Here is a 26,667-nt window from a genome sequence, read left to right as displayed (position 1 = left end):
TCTTCCTGTTAATGTGTTTTTGTAATTCGTCAGTGGAAATGGTTAAAACTAGTACCTGTGCATAGAGTTCTATGGTTTGTTAAGCTTTGAAATTGATGTTTTTTGTTTGGTCTACGTTATAAAAGTGAGAAATCCATTCCATTATCATGGAATTGCCTCTACTATGCTCATGCGTGTGCTTGGTCATGTCTGAGTCAACACAAAACCAGCTGCTCTGACAATGCTTAATTCAATTCAGCCTCTTTGTCGGGTAACGATGTAATACCTGCAAAGCACACCTTAATGAAAATGGCCAGATGAAAGGGCATGGTCCATACACCCTTCCGGCTGGCCCAAGACAGCCTATTGATATGAATTTATCTGAAAATGACTACAAATACACACCATGCAGTATACCAAAGGTGGGTCCATGTATAAACTGATAAATGCTTTTGTCGATTCTCATCATTCCCTCCCTTCCAGACAAATGACTATTTTACTGGCTTATCAGCTGTGTTATGAGACCGTTTTTTTTGTTAGTGTACGTGTCTATCGGAAAACACAGTAACTATAGTAACTAACTTCCTGTGTGCATTTAGGCATGTGGGTGTATGTTATACTCTGCCCTCTATAATTGTTGATTATGAAGATCAGGCTGAGATAAGTGGCAGTCGGAGTGCTGGTTTTGACTGTCTCGGAACAGGTCTCCTGACTGTCTCGGAACAGGCCTCCTGACTGTCTCGGAACAGGCCTCCTGACTGTCTCGGAACAGGCCTCCTGACTGTCTCGGAACAGGCCTCCTGGCTGTCTCGGAACAGGCCTCCTGGCTGTCTCGGAACAGGCCTCCTGGCTGTCTCGGAACAGGCCTCCTGGCTGTCAGGCCTCGGTCGACTGTCTCGGAACAGGAACAGGCCTCCTCCTGGCTGTCTCGGAACAGGCCTCCTGGCTGTCTCGGAACAGGCCTCCTGACGGTCTCGGAACAGGCCTCCTGACGGTCTCGGAACAGGCCTCCTGACGGTCTCGGAACAGGCCTCCTGACGGTCTCGGAACAGGCCTCCTGACGGTCTCGGAACAGGCCTCCTGACGGTCTCGGAACAGGCCCCCTGACGGTCTCGGAACAGGCCTCCTGACGGTCTCGGAACAGGCCTCCTGACGGTCTCGGAACAGGCCTCCTGACGGTCTCGGAACAGATTATATGTTTGGATTCGCACAATGACAACATTGCTGCTGATCTCAGTTGTGTACCTGTCCCACAGTCAAGTGTCTGAACTTTCCCGCTCGATCATGATGGCAGAATTTTGTCTGCTTGCTCCTGTAACCATGCAATGTTTGTGTGTGAGCTCATAGTAGCAGGGGAGGGTATGTGCTGTAGATGATATCTCGGTGGCGGACTGACTCCTAGACAGAGAGCAGAGCAGGTGATTGACATACAGATCAATGACCTCACCATTGGGGAAGCTGAGGGATAGACAGTACCTCTTTGTATAGAGACAGTGCTGCATTGATCCCCCCTGTCTGTCAACACTGCTATTATTCTGGGGGATCTGGGTGAAATAGACTATGAACCTATTAAAGAGAACACTTTACTAGCATAACTTAAAAAAAAAATATATATATATATATAAGCATACAAAATGCCTATATTGGTAATAATCAATGGGCTGTAGGCTACCTGGTAGGGCAATGTTTTCATGAGAACTCCTGGGCCATTACACCCCAAACAGAAAATACAAATGTGTTTGTTTCAATTTACACAAGTTGTCATTGTTATTAAAATGTTATTCATTACCCTCCAATTAAGGTGTCACCCTGTATTGTCTATATCGTGGTTTGATTGATTCATGATGAATGAGCAGTGAGGTAGTGCACACCATGGACAAACAGCTGGATGATGTCATCCAACAGTGCCAGTGTTGGTTGTTGAATCCAAGCTCTACAGGCTGTGTGTATTATACACTGTATTAGGTCATTTCTATAAGATGGGTGTTGGAGGATTTTGGGACTTGTATTTCATGTAAAACAGGAAATGTAGTTTAAAAAAATGTTTAAGTAGACATTTTGATTCTGTCATTAATTAGCGTGTGTGTGTGTGTGTGTGTGTGTGTGTGTGTGTTAGGAGGCGGAGATGGAAGGCGGAAGTTCGTTCAGCAGAAAGTCGTGGGCGTCGCAGTCTTTACGGGTCACCGCCAGGGAGCTCTCATTGGTCAGCACGCGAGGCAAGACCAACGCCATTGCAGAGCGCTTCTCCAAGTGAGTGACACGCACAGCTCTCTACTAGACACTTCTGTATGAGTGTACTACCGTGGACACTTCTCTTCCAAATTCATCATACCAAACACACATCTATCTGTATGGAATCCTCCATATCACCCTGCTCTACGTACATACTGTACCAATCACACTTGTCCTTATGGTGCTCCAGTATGTACATACAGTCAGTCAAGTCTGAGTCAACCCAAACACTTCAGTCTTAAAGGCTTTATACAAGTGCTCCCATCCCAAATGTACATAATTGAGGTTGAGAGGGAGGTAACAGAGATGTTAACTGTATATTAATCCTGTTCTGCAGGTCATTGGGTTACTCCTGCCAACAGAGGTTGCAGCAGAACTGGAAAGAGATCATTCTGACTGTTAATAGTTACCACTCTTTAAGAAGCTCTGTGGATCGGAAAATTCTGGTTGAAATGTCACCTCGTCATCACATTGTCGTAACTGTAATCGTAGGTTGACTATCAACCCGTGACCTATTTCCTCATACACCTTGCATGTACAGGTAATTTTCTTCTGTTGCTATGTAAAGTAGCTGTTACCTTACAACAATCCTGACCTACCGTGCCACTCGTACATTTCAGCTGGCATTTACATAGCTATGGCGAACTGTGAACTTTAACACCTCACAAAGCAACCGTTTTGACTATGCAGAGGTTGTTGATTCTGCTCTTCACAAGTCCTCTCTGTCAGCCCTAGCTATGGAATCACAATTTCCCTAGTATAACGCAAGGGTGTATAAAACCAGTGTAACAGTGGTGTTAGTCGAAAAGCAGCATAGTGTCTGCAGATCCAGAGGAAACCAGATCTGTGTCAGAAATATTAATTTTAAATTAATATTGTTTTATATTGCTTACACTTCCCTGACCTCTTCAGACCTTCAAAACATGTTCCGATATTATGGATTTAATATCAGTGCAAACTTCCATTCCCAGTGTACTGCTTTGGTCGACTTTACTGTGTGCACCTCTGTTCTTGATCAGCAGAGGTCAGTGTTGCTCCTCTTCTCCATAGGTACCAGAGAGCTGCTGAGGAGGCCAATGCTGAGAAGAAGAAAGCAGTGAGTATCTCCATTCAGCTCCCCAACAGGAGACCCACTCATGGAACTATAGGATGTGACATCACCTCCGACACGGTCACCAGTTCAATGATACGCTTGTGAAGCTGCCCTCTTGGTCAAGTCTTTGAGTCTGTCACCATTGAACTATATCAAATCAAATTTTATTAGTCACATACACATGGTTAGCAGATGTTAATGCGAGGGTAGCAAAATGCTTGTGCTTCTAGTTCCGACAATGCAGTGATATCTAACAAGTAATCTAACGCATTCACAACAACTACCTTATACACACAAATATAAAGGGATGAATAAGAATATGTACATATAAATATATGGATGAGCGAGGGCTGTGCGGCATAGGCGAGAAGCAGTAGATGGTTTGAGATGCAGTGTTACATATGAGTTGAGTAATGTAGGATATGTAGACATGATTAAAGTGTCATTATTTAAAGTGACTAGCGATAGCTTTATTAAATCAATTTATTAAAGTGGCCAGATTGAGTCTATGTTGGCAGCAGCCACTCTGTTAGTGATGGCTGTTTAACAGTCTTGATGGCCTTCAGTCTCTCGGTCCCAGCTTTGATGCAGCTGTACTGACCGCGCCTTCTGGATGGTAGTGGGGTGAACAGGCAGTGATATCGGGTGCTGTAGGTATCCTGGAGGGCAGGTAGTATGCCGCCGGTGATGCGCTGTGCAGACCGCACCACCATCTAGAGAGCCATGCGGTTGTGGGTCGGAGCAGTTGCCGTACCAGGCGGTGATGCAGTCCCAACAGGATGCTCTCGATTGTGCATTTAGGTGACAAGCCAAATTTCTTCAGCCGCCTGAGGTTGAAGAGGCGCTGTTGTGCCGCCTTCGCCACTCTTATCTGTGTGGGTGAACCATTTCAGTTTGTCAGTGATATGTACGCCGAGGAACTTAAAACGGTCCACTTTCGCCACTACTGTCCCATTGATGTGGATGGGAGGTTGCTCCCTCTGCTATTTCCTGAAGCCATGATCATCTCCTTTTGTTTTGTTGATGTTTGGTGAGAGATTATTTTCCTGACACCACACTCCAAGGGCCCTCACCTCCTCCCTGTAGGCCGTCTCGTCGTTGTTGGCAATCAAGCCTACCGCTGTAGTGTCGTCCGCAAACTTGATGATTGAGTTGGAGACGTGCATGGCCACGCAGTCATGGGTGAACAGGGAGTACAGGAGGGGGCTGAGAACGCCCCAGTGTCGAGGATCAGCGGGGTAGAGATGTTGGTTCCTACCCTCACCACCTGGGGGCGGCCTGTCAGAAAGTCCAGGACCCAGTCGCACAGGCGGGGTTGAGACCCAGGGTCTCGAGCTTAATGACGACTTTGGAGGGTACTATGGTGTTAAATGCTGAGCTGTAGTCAATGAACAGCATTCTTACATGGGTATTCCCCTTGTCCAGATAGGATAGAGCAGTGTGATGATGATTAGGTTGTCTGTGGACCTATTGGGATGGTAAGCAAATTGGAGTGAGTCTAGGGTGTCATGTAGGGTGGAGGTGATGTGATCCTTGACTAGTCTCTCAAAGCACTTCATGATGACAGAAGTGAGTGCTACTGGGTGATAGTCATTTAGCTCAGTTACCTTTGCTTTCTTGGGAGCAGGAACAATGGTGTCCATTTTGAAGCATGTGGGCACAGCAGACTGGAATAGGGATTGATTGAATATGTCCGTAAACACACCAGCCAGCTGGTCTGCGCATGCTCTGAGGATGCCGTCTGGGCCGGCAGCTTTTGTAGCGGGCTGTGTAAGTGGCACTGTATTGTCCTCAAAGCGGGCAAAAAAAAGTTATTATAATTTGTCTGGGAGCAAGATGTCGATGTCCGCTACGTGGCTGGTTTTTCTTTTTGTAGTCAGTGATTGACTGTAGACACATCTCGTGTCTGAGCCGATGAATTGCGACTCTACTTTATCTCTATACTGACGCTTAGCTTGTTTGATTGCCTTGCGGAGGGAATAGCTACACTGTTTGTATTCAGTCATGTTTCCAGTTGCCTTGCCAGGATTAAAGGCGCTTTCAGTTTTGCGCGAATGCTGCCATCAATCCACGGTTTCTGATTAGGAAAGTTTTTAATAGTCACAGTGGGTACAACATCACGGATGCACTTGCTAATAATATACATGGCGAAGACTATAATCAAAGAGAATTCTCTTGGTAGATAATGCGGTCGGCATTTGATTCTAGGTCAGGTGAACAAAACGGACTTAAGTTCCTGTATGTTGTAATGATCACACCAGGAGTCGTTAATCATAAGGCATACAACCACACCCTCCTTACCAGAGTCGTTTGTTTCTGTCGGCGCGATGCGTGAAGAAACCGGGTGGCTGTACCGACTCTGACAACATATCCCGAGTGAGCCACGTTTCCGTAAAACAGAGAATCTTACAATCTCCGATGTCTCTCTGGAAGGCAAATCGTGTCCTAATTTCATCAACCCGGTTTTACTAGAGATTGGACATTGGCGAGTAATATGCTCGGAAGCGGCGTCTGATGTGCTCGCCTTCCAAGTCTGACCAGTAGGCCGCTCCGTCTGTATGCCTAAGTGGTTTTGTGCTCTCTTCTCTGCTCAGGCTACTTATTTTTGACGGTGACTAGATGAGATAAAGCATTTTGTCATTCACATGGTAAAATGACAGCCTTTCGAAAACTTCCACCTCCCACCCTTGTTCTGCCTGCCACTTATTGTGATGGGCAGGCGGTCAGCCCCATAATCCTGACTCAGTCGACTAATCCCAAAGTAATTCCCTCTGTTGGGATAGTTGTCTTCTCTGTTGGTTATGGTCTTTGTTTGTTGGGAAGTGCTGGAGAAGTGGACAAGGGAATAGGGAATAAGTGATCGGCCGATGTCATGCAGGAGCACAAGGTAACTACCTAACATTTCCAATGGCTCATCGATGGGGAATGTATTTTGATCATTGGGTACCTTGCTGCCAGTGAATCTGGACCGAGATTGTAGCACAGGACTTGCTCTGCGTGACGTGACATTGTGGAATTCTGGAGAGGCTCAAGTAGTTGTAGACAAACATCGTTTACACACAAGGTCCTTAAGGTCATTCAGAGCGAGGAGAAGAGACACACACACACACACACACGCTGGTTGTATTTGTGTGTGGTGCATGCTGTTCCTCCAGTCTTCCTGTTTGTGCTGAGTTAAACAGTCGGCACAATGTCTAGTCAGCACAATGCTGTGTGTATGCGTGGATCCACAGGCAGCACTAGTCCTAAAGGGTGGGCTGTAAATTTGGGTCATAGGAGGAAAAGATGTCTCAGCTTTCTGAGATGCAATCCTCTGTGTTGCGGTATGAGAATCAGGGCCAGGAGTTTTAACTAGGTTTTTTTTTTCAGGTTTATTTTGGTCCCTGAGTTTTTCCTGGTCAGGTTAACCAGCAACATTGTCATAATGAATGATTACATGATGGTCCACAAATGAGCGCTAAGGAGGCTCCTGCAGTCTTATTTAACATTGTGTTGATTGTGTGGAATCTACACTGAACAAACATATAAACGGAACATGTAAAGTGTTGGTCCCATGTTTCCTAAAGCTGAAATAAAGTATCCCAGAAATGTTCCATATGCACAAAAAGCTTATTTTACATCCCTGTTAGTGAGCATTTCTTCTTTGTCAAGGTAATCCATCCACCGGTCACGTGTGGAATATCAAGAAACTGGTTAAACAGCATGGCCATTACACAGGTACACCTTGTGCTGGGGACAATAAAAGGCCACTCTAAAATGTGAAAGTGTTGTCACACAACACAAGCCACATATGTCTCAAGTTTTGAGGGAGTATGCAATTGGCATGAATACTGCAGGAATGTCCACCAGAGCTGTTACCAGAGAATGTAATGTTCATTTATATATCATAATCCACCTCCAATGTCGTTATAGAGAATATGGTAATACTTCCAACCGGCCTCACAACCGCAGACCACGTGTATGGCATTGTGTAGGCGAGCAGTTTGCTGATGTCAACGTTGTGAACAGAGTGCCACATGGTGGGGTTATGATATGGGCAGAAATAAGCTACGGACAACAAACAAAATGGCATTTTATTGATTGGCAATTTGAATGCACAGAGATAACGTGACAAGATCCTGAGGCCCATTGTCGTGCCATTCATTCACCACCATCACCTCATGTTTCATCATCATGTTTCAGGATGATAATGCACAGCCCCATGTCGCAAGGATCTGTACACAATTCCTGGAAGCTGAAAATGTCCCAGTTCTTCCATGGCCTGCATACTCACTAGACATGTCACCCATTGAGCATGTTTGGGATGCTCTGGGTTGACGTGTAAGGCAGCGTGTTCCGGTTTCTGCCAATATCCAGCAACTTTGCACAACCATTGAAGAGGGTGGGACAACAGGCCATAATCAACAGCCTGATCAACTCTATGTGAAGGAGATGTGTCACGCTGCATGAGGCAAATTGTGGTCACACCAGATACTGACTGGTTTTCTGATGCATTTGTTTTTTAATATATATATTTTTTGAAGGTATCGGTGACCAGCAGATGCATATCTGTATTCCCAGTCATGTGAAATCCACAGATTAGGGCCTAATGTACTTATTTCAATTGACTGATTTCCTTATGAATTGTAACTCTTTGAAATTGGTGCATGTTGCATTTATATTTTTGTTCAGTATAATTCCCCCTTCAACTGTGACCATTATCAGTAATGGTTCTGTATATAATTACAGGTATGATTATTCCTACTTAATCACATCTATTATGTTCTCTAACCGCAAAAGTTAATGACAGTTTTATAGGGGAATAAACTTTCAACATGAGGTCCTCCCTCTTACTGCTGCTGAGTCAGGCAGATTGAGTCACCTTTAGTGTTCTAATCAGGAATCTAATTAAATTTGATTTGCCTCATGCGCCGAGTACAACAGGTGTAGACTTTACAAGCCCATAACCAACAGTGTAGTTCAAGAAGAAAATATTTACGAAGTAGACTCAAATATAAAAAGTAATAATAAAAGAAACACTAACAATGACGAGGCTATATACGGGTCACCGGTACCGAGTCAGTGTGCGGGGGTACAGGCTCGTTGAGGTAGTGTGTACATGTAGATGGGGGTGAAGTGACTGTGCATAGGTAAAAAAACGAGCAGCGAGTGTACAAAAAAGGGGGGAGGGGTCAATGTAAATTGTCCGGTGGCGATTTTCTGAATTTCTCAGCAGTCTTATGGCTTGGTGGTAGAAGCTAGAAGTAAGTGTGTGTGTGTGTGTGTGTGTGTGTGTGTGTGTGTGTGTGTGTGTGTGTGTGTTCTTGTTCAATAGTGGTGAATGGCTGAGATGTCTCAATAGGTTAAACGGGACTTCATGTGTTGTAGGTTACGCTGTGTCTTGAGGACATAGGGTAAAATGGGAGGAGCAGTGACATTGTTGATTTGACTCCTTACTTTTAACAATCCAGTTTTCAAGGGAAATAAATAACTTAAAGGGAGTTTGGTTTTGTACAACACTGTCTGCAATGTGAATGTCATGATGTGATTGGCGATCACAGATCTCAACACTGACAGCATGAGGTTCCGTAACATGACACATGGTACATGTTAGGTGATGCCATGACTTCAGTGCATTGGTATGGCTCTGACATTGGCTCACACAACAACGGAATACTTGAAACTTCATGTGTCTGCTAGATTTACACACACACACAAATAACCACATATTTACAATATTTATTTGGGGATACACTTTGAGAAGTGACAAGTAAAAGAACCCCAGACTCAGTCAGCGAAGAGTTAAACATTTCCCAAATGTATCATTTCCTGCTTTCTTGTTTCCTGGGATATTTTTTTTCCCTCCTCTGCCTCCATCTCTCTCTCTTTCTCCTGGTCTTGATGGGGGGTGGGCTGGTTCTTACTTCCAGAGTTTTTCTAACTGCTAACATCTGGGAGAGCTTGATCACCCTTACTCAGCACAGAGACCAGAGGGAAGGACGGCAGACTGATTCCAGCTACAGGACTCTCCCTGTCTACAACCTAGACTCCCCACTACGCCTCGCCTCGCTCTCACAGGTTTCACCACTTCTTTTAGAAAAACAGGGAACCAACTTTTCATTGCCTGTTGCTCGTTTTTCCTTGTACTTCTTGAACATACTTCTTGAACATACTTCTTGTACTCCAGCTGCTTTCATACAGAGAATGATTTTCTTTTTTTCTACTGTCTGAGTTCTTTCAGCTTTGGGTTTCTCTTCCTCCTTTCTCTTTTCGTTTGTTCCTCCCATATTCTGATCTCCTCCTTTTCCATGTGTGTGTTTCCATCTTGTTTCTGTCACATATATATTTTGTTGGTGAAGCACGGCTTGATGTGCAGGCTAGGTTTTTCTGAGTTGCGGCTTGGTTGAAGTGTGGTCAATGTGATGACGGTAGGAAGTGGCGTCCGTTTAAAAAAAAATTTTTTATTGCCGTGTTAAGTTTGCATGGATGTCCACTGCTATATGGTTGACCACCTCATTATCACGTTGAAGGGGAAAAATCAGGTTTGTTCTTCGTTAGGGTCGTTGTGAATGTTGATGGTTACCTACTGATTGGAGCTCGTCTCATGGATAGACATATATAACATATTGTTACTCTTCTTCATGGGTGTGACTAGATACTTTGCACTGAGTTGAGCTCTGTGTACCATAGCCCAGTGCGGTTCCTTGAAAGGAACATTGAGTACCCCATGTAAACTAAGTTCATTAGTTGTCTCTGTTCTGCTTTCAAAGGGCCGTATTGTTTCATATACCTTTCAGAAGTTCCCCGTAGTAAACAGAGCGTTTTACAAGCGGGCATTCATTTCCATATCTTCTAATGAAGATCAGTGAATGACATCACATAGTGGAGTATTGTTGTCCCATAGTAGTTCAGCTAGCTGCTCGCCGTAAGTTACGAGTTGGGAGCTTAATGGACGGTTAAGCCGAGCAGAGCAGAGAACACTTCCTGTACTTTCAGGAAAAGTTGAGGTAGGTTTCCACAGAATGGAATATGGTTGAGAAAGAGATCTCCGTGTTCAGTCCTGCTCTGTCTCCATCTTGAGCCAAGACTTTGTATGCCACTGTGGAGTGGACTGTGCAGCAGCTGATAGTTGCCTGCTCTGACTTCAGCCACCAGCCAGCTACTCTCGTGGCTGGTTGAACAGCTGCTCATCTAATCTCGCTTTCCTTCCACGTCAGTAACTACCACTGTCCGCAGTCTTTTCCCACTGTGGCCTCGGGAAGAAAACTCTGACAGAGTTTATGAACTTGAGATTTTTCCAATATTTTTTTTCTTGTTTAATTTGGTTGCAGTCTGGGTGCTTGAAGTTGGGTGACATAATACTGGACATGATTGACTGGTAGAAGTAGAATGTTGGAAGCAACTGTTGATGACTATTTTGTTGATAATAGTTTCATTCCACACGGTTGAAAGATTAGACTGTGACTATTTGTATTATTGCGAACTGTTAGAAATGGTACTGTATTTGGGTATTCTTACAGTTTCTCATACGAGACTACTCTTACACACACTTACCTCGGTACAGTTTACATGGTGGTTAAGTTTTCGGTCGATGTAACCTATTTCAGGACGTTGCATCAGTCAGTCAGTAACTTCAAGACATTCTTCCAGTTGACCATTCTCTAATCTTCTCTTGTCTTCCTGGCAGTCGGTGGAGAGCCTGCCTCCCACTCTGCGTTCAGGGAACCTGAGTGTTCTGAAGAAGCGCTGGGAGCAGCCGGCACCTCGCCAAGACAAACCCTCCCTGCAACCAGCCGGCCCACCTCGCGCCCGCCTTATCCCCCCAGCTGTACCCAAACCAGTGCCACCGACTGAGCACCGCCCCCCAGCCAAATCCCCAGGATCCCCGGGCACTCAGGGTAGTCAAGACAGTATCCAGTATCCTTCAGCAGCTATAACCAAGGAAGGAACGGAGAGAAGGATGGAGAGAAAAGATCAGCGGCCAAGTGAGGGAGAGGAGGAGGAGGAAGGACTGCAGGTGGAAGATAAGGTGGCGCCACCCAGCTCCTGCAGCCCCGTTGAGAAACCCAGCGTGCCTCTCAACAGCCTGAAGATGATGTTTGAGAAGGGAGAGGGCGCCAAGAGAAGGGTAAGACTGATAGAGACTCACACACACATTTTACTCAAAAACGTTCTCATTCAGGCAGACACACACTGTGGGTATGTATCCCTCTACAAAAGTGGTTCCCAGACTCTGGGGTGTTTCCGCTTGGTTGGGGGGGGGGGGGTAATAGTAGAATGCACAAGGTGCAACCTCGAAATTGGCTAGTACATCGGCAGTGTTCCTCAATGATGGAAGGGGGAGCCCTGAGTGAAAACGTTTGGGAACCACTGTTCTACACAGTGTATCCCCCTCTCTGCTCTATGGATTCTCTCTCACCCCATCTCTTGGCATCTTCCTCAACATGTAGCTGCTCATTATGCTTGTGGGGTCAGGTCAGTCATCTGACTGTGTGTGATTGGTTAGCCCCCCCATATCCAGCTGGGATGCAGTTGAACTCCTGGTCTGTTGCACAGCCAGACAGTTTCATGGTGCCTTCCTTTGGAGTGTAGTCATGCTAGCAGTCACATGCCTTGGTACCTGATGCATTCGTGCCTTTCAACAAGCCCCGTCTGACTTCATAAAGGCACCCCGAGGACTACTGTGTCTCAGTGCGCATCACTAAGTACAGACAGAACACCCATTCACTCAGACACACACACACACACTCGTGTAGAGGCTACTTGCTAAAACTAGCTTACCTACTCATATTAGAGGCCAAGAAACTCAAAACATGCATACATGCACTGACCTGACGAAGACGCCGCCCCAGTTGAGAAGTGAAATACTTTGCGCCAGACACTGAGGGAGGGTCTCCTGTGGCTCCTCTGATATTAAGTGGCCATATTAACGACCCGTCCCTCTGTCCCATTACTGTCTAATTAACTCAACCCTTCAGTCACACTCTTTCTGTCCCCTCAAAAAGTTTCTATGTTTCAGTTCTCCACACTGCCCTTATCTGCTCCTAAACAACCTTCTCCTTTTTAGTGTACACACATACCATAATACCCCAGGGTCACGAATGTACCCACATTCCTCGTCTTTCTCTTCAAAGACTCACCATAGGAATTCTCCCTCCCCACTCTGTGTCCTGTCATTCTCCTTCAGTTAGGTATTCACCCCTCATGGCCCCCACCCCACCTCTTCTCTCAGCATCACACAAGATTGCTCTCCTCTGTGCACTTCTGCTTCTCCTATTTTTCAGTTTTCTCATCTGGTAAAAGTTGAGTAAAAATGTGTGACTCTGAGACCATAATACTTTGTATATTCCTGGTGGTCTCTGGTGTAGGCTACCTTAGCTTAGCCAGCCCGGTGTTGATGCATGGTCCAGGTGGAATGGAGTGAGTTTGCCACCACGCCTTGGTGTTCATCTGTTTGTTAAGTGTGTTCATGATGACCACTAGCAATACTTAGTTCTACATGTTGGAAATTCCCCCAGTGTCTCCTCAGGGAGACTGGTCTGAGAACAGTGGTAGTGTTGTAGTCTTTGTCCTCTTAGCCATTCAGTCAGACGAGGCCTGCCACAATGGCCATGCTTCTGAACTTCTGCTGAATTTACTGGCAGGGTTTTAAGAGGGGAGTGACAGACAGTAGGAGGTCGACCTCGATTCGTCTTGGTCTGAGAGCTGTGCTCACTACTCGGTGTGTTTCCTCTATACATGCTCACAAAAGCCCTTATCGCTACGCCAGTGCATTTCAGCTGACTAGAGCGGAGGTGGGGCTGTGCGTGGGTGGAGGAGCTGCGTCTCCAGGTGTACACACACACATGCTTCATCTCTCACTCTCTCTCACACACACACACACACACACACACACACACACACACACACACACACACACACACACACACACACACACACACACACACACACACACACACACACACACACACACATGAGTGTTTCCCCCCCGGCCTTGCCTCAGCTTGTGTCCCCCCTACCCTGCCCCAGCTTTAGCTCAGTGCATGCTCTGGGCTGATACCATCTTACAGCAGTGATGTCATGGAAGTGGTATGCACCCCCCCCCAACCAAATCACTAGAGGCCAACAAACCCTGCTCCTACAGAACACAAACTCCTTTCTCTCTCTCTCTCCAATCAAAAGACTCGCAGTACGTTCTCTCCCTCTCTCCTTCCCTCTCTCCTTCCCTCTCTCCTTCCCTCTCTCCTTCCCTCTCTCCTTCCCTCTCTCCTTCCCTCTCTCCTTCCCTCTCTCCTTAGTTCTACGCCTCTTTTTCTGTCGTTCTTTCTCTTTATAACCTCTCACACACTCCTTGTTTCTAGGTCTCTTTTACTCTCTGTATTCCACCTTTTCTCTTTGTCTCTCCTGTTTTTCGATAGCCCTCATTTGTAGCTGTATGAGCTGTAATGGGTCCTGGGCACAAAAGGTTTAGATGGGGCAGATAAGGCTCTGTTTCTCTACCTGGCTGTCACCCAAATCAACTACACCCTGTACTGCTTGTCACTGGCATTAGCCTTCTCTGCTACCACAATATTCAAAACATGGCTTGGTGTTTTTTTTTTTTTGTTGATTCTAGTTACCATAGTTACTTGGTTAGACGCAGACCATTTGCACATGCAAAGAACAGTTTGAGACTACAGCACATTGTGTAGACTACACATTCAATTCACGCTTGCTTGAAAAAGGTAGGAGCTTTAGCCTTTAGCCTTTAGCCTGTTTGATCAATTGTGTATATTACATGTTTGTCCTCTCTTTAAAATGAGTCATGCCTCTCTGCCTGGCTGTTGTTTTGGTCGATTTAGCCCAACATTGAGCTGCTGGCACACAGTTTGATTTGCAGTGGAATCAGTTGGTCCTGTCTCAACCTGTCCTCGGTGAACTACAGGCCGTATCGCGGTCCTCTGCTCTAACATAACATCACACTCTCTTGTAAAACATTTTGTATGAGCAATATTTTGAGTGAACTAGGAAATGGCCTTTCAATACATAACATTATGGACACCTTGTAGCTTCAATCCGCAAGTACAATGTAAAAAGTTATTGACTTGGCTATGGCGGACTCTAGAAGGCCCCGTCTGTTTTAATTGGCCAGATCCCTCCTCCACTCATCTGTATCCAGGATTACTGCTTAAGCCTGACCATCTGGGTTACACATCAGTGGGCTGTAATAAACACACACACACACACACGCTCGTGTTTGTTAATTCTGTAGAGTGTAAGGCGGGGGGGGCTAAACTGACAGATGGAGTTGGTTTAAGATGGATCTTTTGGATATTTCATTTAGAATTTTAGTACCCTTTTTAGGTATCAAGAAACAATACAAATGATTTTGACCTTTACTACTAAATGGAAACGCATTGAATAACATCCATAAATGGCAAAAAATAAATCATAAGAAACAAGATTTTGAAGTGTCTGTCTGAAATCTAGGCGATAATTAAAAAACACATATTTTGTATTTTTTTTACACCATTTAACCACTTTTGGGGGTAGAGGCACAAAACAACCTTCTACTTCCATTTTGTTTTAAAATATTTTTTAAAAATCCAATACCGGTTACACTTGTGGGGGTCGTAGAGCAAAACGGAGAGCACCATTGTGAGAGCACCATTGTGAGAGCCTCCCCTTTCCATAGAGTAGAGTAGTAGTTAGTCCATAGAGTAGTAGTTTGTACGTTAAACCATTTGGACGCTACAGACGTTTGTGTTAGACGGATTTTCGGGATGTCTCATGGTCTGACAAACACCGCTCTAGTTCTGCCACCTTTCACCTCAGATGCAGAAGTGCGACACAGGTGGAAATGGTGGATTGAGATGCAGAAGTGCGACACAGGTGGATATGGTGGATTGAGATGCAGAAGTGCGACACAGGTGGATATGGTGGATTGAGATGCAGAAGTGCGACACAGGTGGATATGGTGGATTGAGATGCAGAAGTGCGACACAGGTGGATATGGTGGATTGAGATGCAGAAGTGCGACACAGGTGGATATGGTGGATTGAGATGCAGAAGTGCGACACAGGTGGATATGGTGGATTGAGATGCAGAAGTGCGACACAGGTGGATATGGTGGATTGAGATGCAGAAGTGCGACACAGGTGGATATGGTGGATTGAGATGCAGAAGTGCGACACAGGTGGATATGGTGGATTGAGATGCAGAAGTGCGACACAGGTGGAAATGGTGGATTGAGATGCATCCAATGCAACAAAAAACATCTCTTAACTTAAACTGACGGAGTTTGATGGGGATTCTTTTGTTGTTGTGTAACTTCGACTCTAAGGGATACTTCGGATTTTAGCAATGAGGCCCTTTATCTACTTCCCCAGAGTCAGATGAACTCCTGGACACCATTTGTATGTCTCTGTGTCCAGTATGAAGGAAGTTAGACGTAGTTTCACAAGCCGACGCTAACTAGTGTTAATGCAATGACTGGAAGTCTATATGTATCCACAAGTTCATCTGATTCTGGGGAAGTTGAGAAAGGACATCATTGCCAAAATCCTGAAGTATCCCTTTAACCTTGATCCCCTCACTGGGCCGTTTGTCTGTGTTTGAGCAGTGTCCCTTCTCACTAGCCCCCCCTGTGGTGACTAGCCTGTACATTCTTATGGCATTGTAATAGGGCATCTTCAGTGTTTTGTAGGTTAAGGTGAGAGGAGAGTGTGTTAAGGATGTGTATAGCCTACTTGTTATGTGTTTTCAGTTGTGTGTATGTGTATTGGTGAGTAAAATGGCTGCGTCATGGTGGAGTTGGTGGGGGGACAGACGGTCCTGTCTGACAATGGCTCTGCCTCTTGAGCTTATTAGGGGATTAACGCTGTGTACATGTGTCCGCACGCTAATGTGTACATACAGTAGTGCAGGGTTCCCCAACTGGCAGGCTGCGGTCTGAATTTGGCCCATATGGGATTTTATTTGGCCCCTCAAGTTTTCTGTGCAACTGTTTATTTAAAAAAAAATATTTGTCGATGGACGCAAGACTGTAAAAACACCAGCAAATTAGCTTCAAGTGATTTTAATTTAGGAAATCTGTTCCAAAGTATTCTCACACATATTAGAGAGATACTATATATGTGATCCTATACAAATATAAGCAAGGTTTGAAATGATGGCGTTTTAGTCAGATATATCCGCTTTGGGCTTCCTGCAGTCAATTTGCAGTCTACAAATGAAGTGTAATTATGTTCCGGCACCCTGACCATCCGCTCAAGAACAAAATTGGCCCGCGGCTGAATCTAGTTGATGATCCCCGCAGTAGTGTGTAGGGGTGTGTGTCTCCCTTTACCATATGGTGAGTCATGATGTGGTTGGTTACATGGTTAACAGACCCGTTGGGTTGTGCTAGAAGTATTTTAGCTGGAATACGTCTGAAGTAGTTTTTTCCTTGTCATATTTGTTTCTTTTCCATGATGAACTACATATTATACTTAATGCTTTCTTGAAAACAGACGGGTTGATTTTAGCTGTAGAATTTCATTGCATCTGCTGTCCAAGATTAGCCGACTGCAGTAAAATCACCGTCTTGTTCAAGTTAGAAACATTTCAGCAACTTGAGACAATTGAGCTTCTTCTGAAACCTGGACACCATAGATATTTGGTGAATTTGTTTTGGTGTTTAACAGTAAAGTGTTCCTTACTGCTTTCAGAATCTCTCTGGGCAAATTACATTCATCGCTGATGGGAATGCTTGTTATTTGATTAGCTCTAGAGCAAGGTGTCGGGGGAAATGGCAGATGCCCCAATGGGTGTGTTTGTGCCAGTGTGAATAAGGGGTTTGTGTAAGCAACCATCAATGGCTCATTGTAATGTAAAGGATATGCAGGAGCTGGTTTTGATGTCGATGGGCCAAACCATTGTGAGATAGGGGGAAGTTGTGATGAGTCGTGGGGGTGGTCAAATGTGACCAATGATGGGGGTTGTCTGAGTGTAGAGATGGGCTAAAAAAACTAAAAGCAGAGGCTGACTAACTACAAAGGCATAGAGAGACAGTTGTAGAGAAAGCAGGAGGAGACTGGTGGTTGGGGTGGCGGTGAGGACATCGGGCAGTCCTTGTCTGAGGTTGTGTAATAAACTGAACCCTGACCCTTGACCCCTGTGTTATCATCCAGGTGAGCACGGGACTACACAGCAGCTCCTCCGAGGACATGGACCAGAGAATAGGAGGTAATACATGAGCACGGGCACACACACACACACACACACACACACACACACACACACACACACACACACACACACACACACACACACACACACACACACACACACACACACACACACACACACACACACACACACATTTGCACTAGACCCATATAGTGCAATCACATTCTGAGGGCACAGTATCTGATATCACTACTAGGCACTAAACTGACAAAAGGATCCCATGCAGAGAGGTGCCCACTGCAGTTATAATAGCCACGAAGGTTACAGATGAGAACACAATGTGTACATTCACGGGTGCATGATAACGGCCGTGCTTGAATTGAGGCAGAACAGTGTGTCAATTCATAGTGCCTACACTGCTTCATCTAAAAAGACCAGCTTTATTTACTCAAGTCAACTTTTGGCAGCTTTTATATATCGTTACTCCTGTTTTTCTTCTTCATAGCAGCTAATGTAGGTTAGTGACTTCTGACAACACTCCAGCAGAGCGAGGTGGGGGATCCGGATCAAGAAACCTTCTAGATGCTAACCTGTGTGTGTGTGTGATTTTTGTTTTGTTTTCCCCCGCAGTGTTATCCCCTGACCGAGTTCTGGAGACCACCTCCCTGAAGGAAAGAATGGCCAAGTACCAGTCAGCCCTTACCAAAAAGGGCCCACTAGCACGCACTGTGAGTTTGTGTGTGTGTGTGTGTTTGTATTTGTTATACCCATTTCGTACAGAGGATGTGGTATATTACCTGTAAAAAATATATGCAAGGCAATGTTTTATATGGCCCCCTTTCAAACAGCCTTATTTACCACTTTTCCCTTTTAAACATACCAGTGGGTAACTGGCACAGTGGAAGGTGTGGGGAGGGTTAAACCATGGGGGCTGTTTAGATGTCAAATTAGGGAGGTGTTAAACAATTGAAGTGTTAATGAATTGACCTGCAAAAAAGCAGATAACCATTCACACAGACCCAATACCTGTACTTTGGTTACAGGGTCTGTGCAAATGCAGGAATCATGACTAGGTCTTTAGGTGGGTGTTAATTGACTGTTTTTGACCCCTACCCCTTTCAGATGTATATCAGAAAGCTGGTATAAAAAAGCAGGCATGGTGAAATAGTGGGATTTTGGTCGGTGGTCTTTTAAACACTCCTCTCTCCTTACATTGTCTAGTCTCCTTTGTTTAGGAGAATCTAGAGACACTTATTTTTTAGAAAGTGATCCTCTTGTTTAATAGTCCAGACGTTTTGGTCTCACCACATCCAAGGCTAATGTAAGGATGGTGTACATGGGAAAAGTGTAATGTCAAAGAAAGACCTATCTTAGTTCCCATATTTTGCTATATATGTTTTCTATATCCTAAAACATCATTTTGTCACGGTTCTTTTACTGATCGACCTCTCTGTTCGTCTGCAGGCCAGTCAGTCAGAGGGAGAGGACGGCAGCCTCAAGGAGAATGTGCCCCCTAGTGGTGTGGCTGTGGTCAGTACCTACGCGCGTGCCTGTGTGCGTGCCTGTGTGCGTGCGTGTGGCGCGTCTGAGAAATTTGGTGTTGAGGTGTGTAGCGACAGAGGGGACATGCAGTGTGAGTCTGTGAAATAAACGACACACTGTGTGTGAAGATGAGTTAATTGGATAGGGGAGCAACGTTTAAACTGATCAAAACTGTAAACCAATGAAAGCTGGTGTGCAGTAAGTAAATAAACTCCTAGAAGTGCCCTAAAGATCCTGCTTTAAAACATGAATACACAGTGGCAGTAAACTCTTTCGTGTAGCTTTTTATGTACTGTATATTTGATTAGCTGATGGGTTTTCTCTCTTTTTTTTCTCTCAGAGCCAGGCTTTAGAGTCCTACAGCAGAAAAGTTGCTGTAGAAGAGACCAATGGTGAGTCAGCTTTAATTTCCCTATCTCCCATGATGTCATCCCCCACAGCTCTCGGCTGGGGATGCTGAGGACAGAACCGCACCCAGCTGCTCTGATTGGTCCTCTGTGTTAAAGGGCAGAGCGGGGTGGAACCCCGACTGGCTTGTTACCCTGAGTTTACTGCTCTGTGTCTAGGCATCTCGCTCGTCTCAAGAATTTTTTTTGTGAAAAGCCAGGCTCCCTTTTTTTATTGTTATATTGCTTTGCCCAACTGTGATACTGACTTCCTCTGCAGCCAAGATGGAGTCCCTGTAGTCTCACTGGTATGTTGTGTGTTTGGTCTTTTTCAGGTGATGGCATGGACACACCTACCTCTAAGGATAGTACCTCTTCTCCATCCTCAGCCCACAGTGACCCGCCCAAGGCAGCCAGGGTGAGTCGCCTCCGTCACCTCAATCACAATGACACGTACAACATGTATTCAATCAAGGAAATCAATAGGACCGCTATAAAATCTGACGACAAGACTTGTTTCCGACAAACACAATGCGGTGTATGAAAGGTAAATTCTTAAAGTGTCTGTGTGTAGAAGTTCTGCCTGCCCGTGAGGGAGACGTGCATTGCATGCCTGAAGACGGTGTACCCGTTGGAGAGGCTGGTGGCTAACACCCAGATCTTCCACACCTCCTGCTTCCGCTGTCTGCACTGCAACACCAAGCTCAGGTACTTGTGACACTCGCACCCCACGGGACACTTCAAATAACATTATATATTAACATTATACAAATTTCCCATTCCAAAACATTTAGAAACCATAGGAGAAAGAACATGCAAAAACAGTATTGTGTATCATGCATCATAATACAGTATATTTACAAAATGCTTTTTAATAAAAATTATCACAAGCCGTATCAATTGGAGGAACATTATTTTTGAATGTACATTTGTATGAAATGTCAAGTAAATCCAGTACTGCTTTCAGTAACCGATGTCTTGTGTCTGCATGTATCTAAAGTGTATTTGTACGGTTCTTTGCTGCCCTCTGCTGTTCAGTCTGGGAAACTACGCCTCTCTGCACGGCAATGTCTACTGCAAGCCCCACTTCAGCCAGCTGTTCAAGGCCAAAGGCAACTACGACGAAGGCTTCGGCCACCGGCCCCACAAGGAACTGTGGACACCCCGTGCCGAGGGAGAGGAGGAGGAAGAGGGAGTAGACCGGGAGGTGGAGAAGAAGCCAAAGGAGCAGGCAGAAAGAGTGGCGGTGGTGTCCCGTCCAGCCTCGTCAGGCAAGCAGCCCAGCCCCACAGTGGAGGAGTCTCCCCTGGCCAAGGTGACGGACCTGACTGCCTCTCTGGAGACACGCAGCCACACCACCTCCACTGAGAAACTCTCCAGCGCCGAGAAAGTCCCAGAGGCCCGCAAGCTGAGGGTTGCCTGGCCCCCTCCTGCTGACAGCGATGCTGGTACCTCTCAAATTCTGGAGGCTGGTAGTGGTGTGAGCCGGCCCTGGAGAGCCAAGTGGCCCCCAGAGGGCGAGGTGTCATCGTCCACCCTGAGCCACGACAGGTCCGAGCTGAAGAGCCTGAGGAGGAGCTCGTCTCTGAAGGAGCGAAGTCGACCCTTCTCGGTGGCCCCCAGCCTCGCCACCAATGCCCTCGGGCCACGGGAGCCCCGCCGGCCCCTCAAATCCCTGCTGGATAGGAGGGGGTCACTGGAGGACAGCCACTCCATGCCTAAGGAACCAGAACTCAAACCCCAGAGGGAGAGAGAGGTAAGGCAGGAGGACAAAAAGGAGTGCAAGCCCGCCCCGCCCAGCGGCAGTGTGGTGAATGGAGAGACCAGCTCCGAGGAGGAGGTAGAGAGTCTGCCGGCGGCACAGGAGGAGAGAGAAGAGCCGATGGAGAGAGGAAAGGAAATAGAAGGGGCTTCTCTGAAATGCCAAAGTGCCTCTCCGGATATCTCAGCATCTCCCTCTCCGTCCCCGCAGCCCAAACACAACCGCAGCTCCCAGGATGTGGGCTTCTGGGAGGGCGAGGAGGAGGGGGGCGAGGGGGAGCAGCTCACCGTAGAGGAGATGATCAAGAGGAACCGCTACTATGAGGAAGAGGAGGAGGAAGATGATGTCTGAACAGACACTCCACTCTGAATCTGGCTGGATTTAGACTGGATACACACCAACACATTCTGTCCCCAGTACTCCCCGTCCATCATATATAACCCAGGGAGTTTTTAAAAGGGCAGGGATAAAACCATGGGGACCCACTTGTTGAATTTCTCTCTGCTTGGGTGCAATCTGTGATCATTTTGATTTGTTTGTTTCATTCACAATAGGAAAGTTAGCAATAAACCAGTCTTACTACACTACATAAAACCAAATAGCCTGATTCTTTTGTTTTCTGAGGGAGCCTGATAGAAGGGAGCGGTAGAATGTAGCCAATTTGTTTTTGACACTGGTTCAGGCTGGTCTGTGTCTTTTTTTAAACTGGAAGTAAGTACAGTTACAATATATATGACATCTTTTATATAATCTAGGAAAGGTTACATCGGCCATATCATTCTCTAAACTGGAAATTATCTTTTGTCAACATTTCATTTTTTTTGTTGATGAAGAAAGACTAAAGACTTTTGACAGGAAAGCCTGTCAAATAAATATACATGTTTGTATTTGCAAATCAAATGCTTATATAGCCTTTGCTTCACAGGTACTTAAGTGGACTAGTCCATACCACTGCCAGATGGATAATAGGAGAAGAGACGTTCTAAAATGATCACAAGCAGTCGCTTCATATCTCTGATAATACTTGAGAATCAAAAAAGGCTTGTGATAGAATGTGGTAAATTGATCTTGGCTGAGTAAACCAACAGTGTACTTTGAGTCTTTGGGTCCTTTACCTTCCTGGATTTATGTTTTTAGTTGTCCTTTGACACAGTGCATGTTTTGAATGGTTTTAAAAGCATCCTATTTTATAATGAATTTTGTAAATTGGATAAATGCACAATTGTTAAACTTACCCTTATGTTTTATACCTTACTTTAAGGAGGACCAAACCTTTTTCATATCTTGAAATTTTAAATCAAAGTTTGTTTGAAATAAATAATAAATGGTCTATCATTGATACATCTGTTGTCTTGTTTCAGTACATGACCTAAGGCTGGGATTCAATCCGATCGACCTTGTAGACGGTGCAGCTTTTTAAAGGCCCAGTGCAGTCAAAAACTTGATTTTCCTGTTTTTTTATATACATTACCAATCAAAAGTTTGGACACCCCTCATTCAAGAGGTTTTTTTTGGACTATAATTGTAGAATAACAGTGAAGACATCAACTATGAAACAACACATATGGAATTGTAGTAACCAAAAAAGTGTTAAACAAATCTAAATATATTTTATATTCTTCAAAGTAGCCACTCTTTGCCTTGACGAGAGCTTTGCACACTCTTTGCATTCTCTCAACCAGCTCCACCTGGAATGCTTTTCCAACAGTCTTGAAGGAGTTCCCACGTATGCTGAGCACTTGTTGGCTGCTTTTCCTTCACTCTGCTGTCCAACTCATCCCAAACCATCTCAATTGGGTTGAGGTCGGGTCATTGTGGAGGCCAGGTCATCTGATGAATCACTGTCCTTGGTCAAATTGCCCTTACACAGCCAGGAGGTGTGTTGGGTCATTGTCCTGTTGAAAAACATATGATAGTCCCAGTAAGCGCAAACCAGATGGGATGGCGTATTGCTGCGCTAGCCATGCTGGTTAAGTGTGCTTTGAATTCTAAATACATCAGACGGTGTCACCAGCAACGCACTATCACACCACCACCTCCATGCTTCACGGTGGGAACCACACATGCGGGGATCATCCGTTCACCTACTTTGTCACAGACACGGCGGTTGGAACCAAAAATCTAAAATTTGGACTCATCAGACCAAAGGACAGATTTCCACCGGTCTAATGTCCTCGTGTTTCTTGGCCCAAGCAAGTCTCTTCTTATTCGTGTCCTTTGTGGTTTCTTTGCAGCAATTCGACCATGAAGGCCTGATTTCATGCAGTCTCCTCTGAACAGTTGATGTTGAAATGTGTGTTTACTTGAACTCGAAGCATTTATTTGAGCTGCAATTTCTGAGGCTGGTAACTAATGAACTTATCCTCTGCAGCAGTGGTAACTCTGGGTCTTCCTTTCCTGTGGCGGTCCTCATGAGAGCCAGTTTCATCATAGCACTTGAATAAACATTTAAGGTTCTTGACATTTTCCAGATTGACTGACCTTCATGTATTAAAGTAATGATGGACTGTCATTTCTCTTTGCTTATTTGAGCTGTTCTTGCCATAATATGGACTTGGTCTTTTACCAAATAGGGCTATCTTCTGTATACCACCCATCCCTTGTCACAACACAACTGATTGGCTGAAACGCATTAAGAAATAACTTTAACAAGGCACACCTGTTAATTGAAATGCATTCAAGGTGACTACATTCATGAAGCTGGTTGAGAGAATGCCAAGAGTGTGCAAAGCTGTCATCAAGGCAAAGGGTGGCTACTTTGAAGTATCCCAAATATAAAATATATTTTGATTTAACACTTTTTCAGTTACTACATGATTCCATATGTGTTCTCATAGTTTGTCTTCACTATTATTCTACAATGTAGAAAATATTTAAAATAAAGAAAAACCCAAACAGTACCAGTCCAAACTTTTGACTGGTACTGTATATTTCCACAGTTTAGAATAATATTGTGAAAATGATAATGCTCTTTCAGTGTAAGAGCTGTTTGAAAAGACTGCTTGACGTTTTGGTGGGGTGGAGTTTTGGCCTGCCTGTGACATCATCGGGCGGTAAATTAGTTAATAGACCAATAAGATAGAGTTCCAAACCTTTCTACCAATAACAGCTAGTTTTCATTTTACCCTGACCACTCCGACAGTCCGAGCAAAATTTTTGCTTAGAAGCTACATGTTTGTTTTCAATTTAAATAGTCAAAAATAAATCACAGTAAGGATCTAACAGTCCGGGCTCAATTAGCCAAATTACATGTTGTGAAAATCACACAAGCGGGCCGTTGTATAGAAATAGATTCTCATCTTTAGTAAGGTATTTAAACATTGCATTCAATTGCACAATTTATAGGTGACGCATTCATATCTATGATCTGTAAGATTAAATTAACCTAATTGGTGATTAATATGAAATGAAAATGGTACTCGAAGGAACAGTTGTGAGAACAGTGCATGGTCTTCCCTTTTGAAATCATAAAATGCAATCATTTAGCATACTGCTTTCTTGAGTACAGTTCTGTTACTACAGATGATGAATCAAAACAAATACAAAATGTTGTTGATCAAGTATTTCATTTCAACCTGTCATTAGTCAACAAAATAACCCAAAAGAGAAATGCTAAACAAAAAGTAGTGCATCATAATCCACTGTATCTAGAATAAAGTGCTTTTGATAAAAGGATATGGCATCATGAGTCTTAGAAAAAATAAACATAACACAGCATCATAGTCGTTACAGTCATTTGGATTTTGGCATACCTGAGAGTTGCATTTCTTGGCTGCGGGTTTTATGTTACAGCATTTTGAATGAATTCCCCTAATAATCTCAAAATAGAGTTAAGATAAGATTTGACTGATTGCTGCTTAAAGACCTGGGATTGGTCCAATGATCTCCCTTTGAACCATTTTCTATTGCCATGATAACAGTAAGCACTTTCTGAGGCACCCATGCAGTATTATATTATCCATCTTCCTACCATATAGTAGAATGAGTTTCATTTTATGTTAGGAGTCAACCAGAGTAAACTAAACCGAGGTAGGACATCCCAGGCAACATGCTGGATCCAGGAGTGATGTGAAGCGAAGGGATACTGCACTGGAGTGATAACTCCAAACACTCCCCTACAGCAGACTTGGGATTGGTCTTTCATGATCATGTCGCTACCCTCTCTCAGCCGCTGAGGGGGTGCAGGTCAACCCTGATTTTCTCCCCGGTGCTCATCATGCCGATGGTAGGGTAGAACCCTCCTGCTGGCACTGCCACCTCCCTACGGCCCACCACCTTCCCATTCCTAGTGAAGAACACCTGGCACAACACAAGGGGGCGACAGTGAGTTAACATTCACACCAGGGTTGGGCTACATTTCATTTGAATCAATTGAGGAATGCAACACAAATTGCCAATTTCCACTTCAGTGCCTACTGTTTGACAACTCCAATATCAAACCAAGTATCACATTAAAACCCCATAACTCATTTGTCATAACTCCTCTCCCCTGCTTCCCACTGAGCTAATGACCTGGCCCTGTTTGAAGATTTGCTAATGTAGACAAAATATACGTCTCTCACCATGACTTTACTCCCCTCCTGCTCTTCCCCATCCTCCTCCTCGTCTTCATCGTTCATGTAGAGCTCGTTCTGGACACGCCGCTGCTTGGGCCAGACCTCCAAGTCCCCGTCGTCACTGTCATCTGAGGGAACCACACCGATATGGTCAGACAGACACAGACAGATTGATAGACATGGAGATGAGGAGACATAACTTAGGAGACAGACAGCCATGAAACAAACAATGTCTTTGGAGAATTTAAAAAAAGCAGCAAATGTGAGTGTGGAGTTTTTACGGTATAAGACGGCAGCAGCCTACTGTTCAACTCGCCTCCAGTGTCCAGGATGTAGTCCCGCGGGAACATGATGCCACAGCCCATGACGTCCCCCTCAAAACAGCGAGGGCCAAAGGCGTCTCCCACCCCACTACCCTGGAAAAGCTTCCCATCATCTGAGAGAGAGGAAGGAATGAGAGATCTGTGAGCAAGGGTGAGCGTGTGTATGTGAATGAGAGAGCATGTGTGTGTGTGAGCCGTCATTCTGTATTTCCATGCAAATTCAGTCAGTTCAGGGCAAAAAGAAAAGTCCTATTTCTATGAATCACCTGCATTGACAAGGAAGCGAGTCCAACCCAGAACTTGAAAATGAGTGAGACTCCTGTGTTCATGAATTTTAACCGCTTTTAAATGGACATACACTGAGTATACCAAACGTTAGGAACACCTTTTGCCCTCAGAACAGCCTCAATTCGTTGGCTCTACAAGGTGTCGAAAGCGTTCCACAGGGATGTCGGCCCATGTTGACTCCAATGCTTCCCACAGTTGTGTCAAGTTGGCTGGATGTCCTTTGGATCTTGGACCATTCTTGATACACATGAGAAACTGTTAAGTGTGAAAAACCCAGCAGCGTTGCAGTTCTTGACACAAACCGGTATGCCTGACACCTACTACCATACCCCGTTAAATCTTTTGTCTTGCCTATTGACCCTGAATGGCACATATACAC

The 26,667-nt window shown here is 44.9% G+C and overlaps 2 protein-coding genes across 9 annotated transcripts in view; one reads left to right on the top strand and one right to left on the bottom strand.

Moving 5' to 3' along the window:
- Window positions 1–22,462, top strand: part of LOC124002589 (LIM domain and actin-binding protein 1-like) — a 28,165-nt gene extending 5,703 nt beyond the window's left edge. For 4 of the 7 annotated variants that reach the window (XM_046310122.1, XM_046310123.1, XM_046310120.1 and 1 more), the window contains exons 2-11: window positions 2,096–2,229; window positions 3,262–3,307; window positions 10,971–11,411; window positions 17,434–17,488; window positions 18,062–18,159; window positions 18,896–18,961; window positions 19,314–19,365; window positions 19,695–19,777; window positions 19,934–20,067; window positions 20,398–22,462. In XM_046310122.1, coding sequence (XP_046166078.1) covers window positions 2,105–2,229; window positions 3,262–3,307; window positions 10,971–11,411; window positions 17,434–17,488; window positions 18,062–18,159; window positions 18,896–18,961; window positions 19,314–19,365; window positions 19,695–19,777; window positions 19,934–20,067; window positions 20,398–21,472 — 2,175 coding nt within the window. In that variant the 5' untranslated portion in view covers window positions 2,096–2,104 and the 3' untranslated portion in view covers window positions 21,473–22,462. Of the gene's footprint in view, window positions 1–2,095; window positions 2,230–3,261; window positions 3,308–6,097; window positions 6,192–9,138; window positions 9,362–9,427; window positions 9,712–10,970; window positions 11,412–17,433; window positions 17,489–18,061; window positions 18,160–18,895; window positions 18,962–19,313; window positions 19,366–19,694; window positions 19,778–19,933; window positions 20,068–20,397 lie in introns of those variants that run through there. The other 3 variants (XM_046310124.1, XM_046310119.1, XM_046310125.1) reach the window with 3 other exon arrangements.
- Window positions 22,463–24,401: 1,939 nt separating this feature from the next.
- The window catches only part of LOC124003905 (SPRY domain-containing protein 3-like), a 44,649-nt gene continuing 42,383 nt past the window's right edge, over window positions 24,402–26,667 (bottom strand). Inside the window, exons 9-11 of one of the 2 annotated variants that reach the window (XM_046312548.1) lie at window positions 25,982–26,113; window positions 25,684–25,805; window positions 24,402–25,420 (exon numbers count right to left, since the gene is read on the bottom strand). In XM_046312548.1, the coding sequence (XP_046168504.1) occupies window positions 25,286–25,420; window positions 25,684–25,805; window positions 25,982–26,113 (389 nt within the window). In that variant the 3' untranslated portion in view covers window positions 24,402–25,285. The remainder of the gene's footprint in view (window positions 25,421–25,683; window positions 25,806–25,981; window positions 26,114–26,667) is intronic. The other variant, XM_046312549.1, reaches the window with a different exon arrangement.

The sequence above is a fragment of the Oncorhynchus gorbuscha genome, linkage group LG18, assembly GCF_021184085.1.
Source record: "Oncorhynchus gorbuscha isolate QuinsamMale2020 ecotype Even-year linkage group LG18, OgorEven_v1.0, whole genome shotgun sequence".
In the NCBI taxonomy this organism is placed as follows: domain Eukaryota; kingdom Metazoa; phylum Chordata; class Actinopteri; order Salmoniformes; family Salmonidae; genus Oncorhynchus; species Oncorhynchus gorbuscha.
Note: the sequence above shows the minus strand (reverse complement) of the source record. Positions and strands in the feature narration are given on the sequence as shown.